Below are 5,798 nucleotides of genomic sequence, written 5' to 3'. Positions count from 1 at the left end.
TTTCATATGAAAGGATGTGTATAAGAGACAGCCCCCCCCCTCCCCGTAGGGACAGAACATTTTGCACAGGGTTAGAAACAAGGATTGAGATAAGCAAAGAATGTAAGCATTGTCTTAAACAAGGCTGCAAGGAGAGCTCTTTGTTATCATTTAGCACTTGAAAGCCAGGCGAGGATCAGAAGAGTGCTGGATATAAGAAATGTCATAAAACCGAAAGGCTCTTCCCCTTTTTTCAGACAGGTAAAAGAAATTGCAGGACTCTGGGTGCAGCTATATTCTGATATATACATAGGACTATTGCCCCCCAAAAGGCAGAAGGTATGGCCACTCAGTGCCTCTTAAACACTGTTATTACTCAGGCATCAATTTAAAAAAAAAAAAAATAAAAATTGTAGGGATCCATTTGCTGTTAATATAGGGGGAGGGAGTTTTTTTCTTGGTGATCGTAATTTGGACGAGTAAAAAGCTATTAAATTTTAACTATGAAACCTGTGCATGTATAAGAAGGAATTTGAATTTATCTGATTTAAAGGGTGCTTGATTTGCAAAGAATAAGTCTCCAGAGGCTTGAACATATTATTCCAGACTTTTCTGCAACCCAGCTTTCCCAGGCGCTGGCCCAGCGAGAGCAGTAGCGGGGATTTTGGTGCCAGAGCACGCTCTTGTGACAAGCCCCAGGGTGCACGCTCAGCACAAGGCTTGCGAAACTACAGAAGTGGTTTTCTGCAAAGCAGGCAAGGTGAAGAAACCAGCCGCAGGGAGGTCGATTTGCAGAAGCAAAACGTGTATTACTTATGGGCGAAAGGATTTCTTGTTCCAAACTGGCAATTTGAAATTCTGACTCCGATAGTGTTTTCCTGGTGCCTCAGGATGATGGGTAGGTTGGGGAGGCAGAGGGGGGGAAGCGTAAAAAAAAAGGATTTCTGTCTGCCCTAGAAAATAGGTTAACTCCAAAGCTATACATAGCCACACTGCTGTTTCTCAGAAAGTCACTGAAGGCTGCATCAGCCTCGCTGCTACTGTTACTTGGTTCCTGTTGGGCAGCTCGAGGCATTAAGCCATGGTGATGTTGGTCCAGAATTGTGCAGAGGGAAATAACTTGCATCTAGTCCATGGCCGCAACCTGAAGGTCCAGTGATGAAATGAAATGAATGGTTTGGGGAGGGGAAGGGATGAAATATGGTCATCCCCAGGCTAGAGTTGGAGTGGTGCGTTGGGAGCACACAAATGTGATGTCAGTTATAAGCAGCAGGTAATGGGCAAAGTTTTTTGGCTGCCACAGACACCTCCTGTGTTTGTCTTTAGTTTCTACTGCAGTGTCAGTGCTCAGTGATTTTAATTACTTAATGTTAAAAGAACAAACACGGGAGAAGAGAATTCTCTCTCTCTTTTTTGCCCTTAATTCATTACACAGTCCCTTCCCATCCATTGTATAGGAAACGAAGAATTTTTAGTTCACTTTTTGTCACCTGCCTACTTTAATTGCTTGAGGGTGAGATGGTGCCAAGCTTAAAAAAAAAAAAAAGGTCAACACCTGCCACTTACTGACCTTTTACATCTGCATCTTCGTCTTCGGGTTTCTAAAATAAAAAAGAAAATGTTTTAGTTCAAAGACACCGAGTCACAGCTCAGTAAAGAAACACTGCAGTGGGGTAGGGCTGGCATTCCCTAGCAGCTTGCTGTCTTTAAGACTAAGATAAACCAAGCTTATATTTAAGGAAAGCCATGCAAAGGAGTGGTACTGCTGCTCATGTTTCCTCAGAACTCCACTTAAAATTTAATTCATGAAAATTGTTCCTGTGAGTAACAGTAGCAGGGTCAGCCTGGGAGCACTGACAGTGAAATTTTTTTTTTATTTTTTTTTTCCCTTCTGTCTCCAGCAACTCTGGCACGTTGCTAAAAATTCACTGTCAGCAATTAATTTCTACAACAGGCAAGTGGCAATGATGCCACACAGCATGCAACCAAGTTGAACGATACTCTTCCCCATTTTACCATCTATGTTGTTACTTTGGGATGTATTTGGCAAAATAACAATGTCCAATCATTAATTTTAGTACAAAATTAAAAAAAAAAAAATCTGTATTTGAGGGCTCAGACTGCCTGCTGCAGAAATTAATTGCAGCTAATGGCTTTCCACTGATAATTCACATCAGCATTAAAAGGCAGAAACAAATCACTGAGTGGTGCTTGTGGGTTAACGATGTTGCAGGTCACCAGAGAATCCTAGTGCACATAGAGGGGTCCTGGTGACTTCAGAGGGAATTTGGACCAACTCCAGGTGCTCTGCTGCATCATCATCTATTTCCCTTGAGAAGAATGATTTTTGGCTGTGGCTCATCTATGATTTTTCATGTATTCCTTCCTATCGCTGCAGACCCTGGTGATGAGTATTTTTCAGGGCTGAAGGATGCTGAAAAATTGTACCATTTTTAACCGGGTCAGCTGGTAAATTCATCTCACATCAGCTCCAGGCTGCAGGGTCAGAGAGATTAATTCAGTAGCAAAACACTTTGGTGTTCCAGGAAAACAAGCTGAGCCGATTTAATGAAATCGGTGTAACTCCTGGGGGTAACGGAAAGTTAAACTGATTTCGGCGAGCATTAAATTGATTTAAATATATTTGCACTCACTGCTTGCTCAGGGTAACTTAAAGACATTTCAGATATGAAATTTTACCGAAGGATTTTTGCCTACCCAGAGATTTTTGCATTACTGCTTTCACTGTAGCAATCTCTGAACCTGTGTAATTAAGTTGCTCATTTGCTTCCAGTTCAAGCTGCTAATGGGAGTCTCAGCATTTGAATTTGCAAGCCGTTTTTTACCCCCTGATGCACCAGTTTAAGGATTGTAGAGCTGATATAGTTTGATAGAATAAGTTTTCTCTAGTTATAATGAATTTTTCTTCCTTGTAGTGTAGCAATTGGCAATTATTTCTCAGGCTAAGTCTACTGTTGAGGAAAACATCGGCAATGATTTTTTTTTTTTTTTTTTTTTTAAACAGTGGTCCTTCTCTTGGGTTGACTGTGTCCTGGTTATCTGATGTCTATGTAAAGGGGATAGCTGGAAGATCCATTCCACTGAAGGACAGGGATGTGGTTTTGGGCAAGAGGAATATCTGCAGGGGGCTACGGGTGAGTCTTACGTTGACACAGCACGGCGGTGACTGCCAGGGCAATGAGGAGCAGGAGGCAGGCGCCTGCCAGGGGAACCCAGATGAAGAGGTCGCAGAATAAACTCAGCTTGCTCTTCTTCATGTTCTCTGCAGAAATAAAGAGGAAAGGTCCACCAGATGCTCAGGGCTGGTGTTATGGCCAGCTCTGGTGGAACCGAGGGACCTGCCTGGCATTCAGCAATGCTGGCAGTGAAGCAGAGGTCTTCCCCTGGCCCACAAAGACAGAGGTGGGCACCGGGGATGCCCACAAGCCCCGCATGGGTGTCATCCCCAGTGGTGAGCGTTCGTGAGTGCCACTGCTCTTGCCATTTTCCTGGGGACTTGAGGGAGGACATGTAGCTAAAATTTTTCTTGTGTCCCCTGCTGAGGCTAAAACCAGCACCAGCCCCCAAGGCTCTGCCCTCCCTCCACCTTTGCCAGTGTACCCAGTCATGAGACATCCTCATTCCTTTTAAGTCGTCCTTAGCCTCTCCTATGTGGGATGAAATGTTGAGGTTTAATCCTCCCAGCTGCGCATACCCAGTTATCCAGCTCTGATGAAGCTCTAAGAATTTTCCCTCCCCTTAATCCTGTAATGCCTGCAGCATCCCCCTCGGTATCAGTGGACCGGAGCACAGCTCTTCCCCTCTCCCTCCCTGCAGCTGAGCTACCTGGATCCAGGGTCTTCAGGCAGGGGTCCTTTCTGGTGATGCCACTCTGGGTGGTGGGTGCCAGTGCAGTGGGTGCTGCTGTGGTGGTGACTACAAATGAATACAGCATATTGAGAAATACAGTAAAATAGCACTCTCCGGCTCTTCTGCTCTCCCACCTCTGCCAGGGCACGGCTGCCTCTGTGGCCAGCATAGGGCTTGGGTCTGGGGGGACTTCACAGAGCCCATTTTGGATGGTGACTCCCCCAGGAAGGGTCTCCTAACACCCAATCAGGAGCTGCAGGCTCCTTATTTCTTGCTTTCTGCCACGACCCTCAGAATGCCTGAGTACCCTGAGGTTGGTAGGTGAGGAAGGAGGGGTGGTGGTAGACTTTGATTTAGACCTTATGCCTTCAGAGCCATGAATGGGATAGAGAAGAGGGGATGGGGAGGTGATGCTGGGTCTGCCCGATCACCTTTACCTTTGGGCAGGAGTGATACCACGAGAAGAGTTGGTAAGCAGGGAGCCTCCAGCAGGAGGATAGGTGTGTTGGTCACAAGATGCCTTGGGCAAGCAAGCAGGGAAAATGGGGTTTGTGGGAGAGACGACTGATTAAAAAGAAGGCCTGGGCAGGAGGTGCTGGGCATTTTGGAAAAGCTAAGTGAGGTTGGGTGGAAGTGTTGCTGACCTGGGAAGAAGGCAGGCTGGCCACGACTGAAGTACAGCTCTTGGTTGGCGTTCATGAAGCAGAAATAGTTCCCCTCATCTGCTGCCGTGAAAGACTTCACTGCCAGATGGTAGATGTTGCGGTCTTTCCTTGCCTCGAAGCGTGTGGATGGCTGCTTCTCCTTGAAGGTGACCCGGGACAGGGAGGAGATGAAGGCAATGAAGTGAAGGGTCCCATCTTTGTTCTGGCGGACCCAGAATACACCGTTCTCCGCGTTGGTGGTCTGACACTCCAGCTCCAGCCGCTGTCCCAGCTTGGGATGACTGATTCTCCTGTCACGAAACGTGACCCTCATATCATCCTTCTGGCTATGGGTCCCAGGGCAGCCTTGTGGGAGAGAAATCCTTGTGGGAACTGCTCGGGAAGAGCTCCATCCACCTCTTGTTCCCTGTCCATGGGATGTGAGGTCAAATGCAAAAGGAGGACCATTCTGTCTGGATGACTTGAAGGTTTTATTGGAGTCCTTGTTGGGATTGTGTGTGGAGGGTGCTCAGTAATCAGCCCCCCGAGCTTTAAAGATAGGTGCTGCCCTTCAGAAAAGCTTTCCAGCTGCCTGCTCAGGTATGTTACATATTCCCAGCTTATCTGAGGTGACTCCCTAAAGCCACTGACTGCTAAACCCCCTTTTTCCTGTCCCCGTCCCCTCCAGATCCACTTCTCTGACCAGGCTCCCTTCCTGGTACACATGATGCTGCAGCCACCCCTCTGGCTGCCCTACACTGGCTGAGGTGATGTCGCCTTCACCTCCACAATTACTGAGCAAACCTCAAAGTCAGCCTTTTTGGTTTGCTTTTTATTTTCCCTTTAGCTTAACCCAATTCATTGGATTCTTTGGAAGGGGTTTACTTGTCCCTCCTGGTGAAGGTGATGCACAACCCAGTGTCCATACTCACAGAGCTCCAGAGCGAGCAGAAGCAGCAGAGCAGGAGACCCGGCCATCTTCTCCTAGGGGTGGCTGTCCGAGGGGGCGGTGCGGTGGAGCAGAGATGATCTTTCTCACTTGACTTGGGAGGCCGCGTTGTTCTTTGGAGAGGATGTGATGTCATCAGGACCCTCTTAGGTAAAGAGATGGCGTTCGGCATCTGCGGCAAAATGAAGGGGAAAAAAAAAATCTGAAGAAATTCAGTTCTAATCCAGAAGTTGGGCTCATTTATCATTATCAGCTCTCAATGGTGCCTCAAGGGGTTTGCCTCAATGACTTCCCTAGAGATGGAGCCTGATGATGCTCGTGCCTGAGGACCAGCCACCACAGCCTGCTGTCTCCCA

General features: G+C 47.2%; 1 protein-coding gene across 1 annotated transcript in view; it reads right to left on the bottom strand.

Annotated features, from left to right (window-relative positions):
• The window catches only part of CD8A (CD8a molecule), a 6,452-nt gene extending 966 nt beyond the window's left edge, over positions 1-5,486 (bottom strand). The window contains exons 1-5 of the mRNA XM_026846904.1: positions 5,426-5,486; positions 4,494-4,859; positions 3,826-3,915; positions 3,146-3,262; positions 1,550-1,580 (exon numbers count right to left, since the gene is read on the bottom strand). Coding sequence (XP_026702705.1) covers positions 1,550-1,580; positions 3,146-3,262; positions 3,826-3,915; positions 4,494-4,859; positions 5,426-5,471 — 650 coding nt within the window. The 5' untranslated portion in view covers positions 5,472-5,486. The remainder of the gene's footprint in view (positions 1-1,549; positions 1,581-3,145; positions 3,263-3,825; positions 3,916-4,493; positions 4,860-5,425) is intronic.
• Positions 5,487-5,798: the final 312 nt, after the last annotated feature.

This window comes from Athene cunicularia (genome assembly GCF_003259725.1).
Source record: "Athene cunicularia isolate RWA chromosome 4 unlocalized genomic scaffold, athCun1 chr4_part1, whole genome shotgun sequence".
Classification (NCBI taxonomy): Eukaryota; Metazoa; Chordata; class Aves; order Strigiformes; family Strigidae; genus Athene; species Athene cunicularia.
This window is presented reverse-complemented; position numbering and strand designations above follow the sequence as displayed.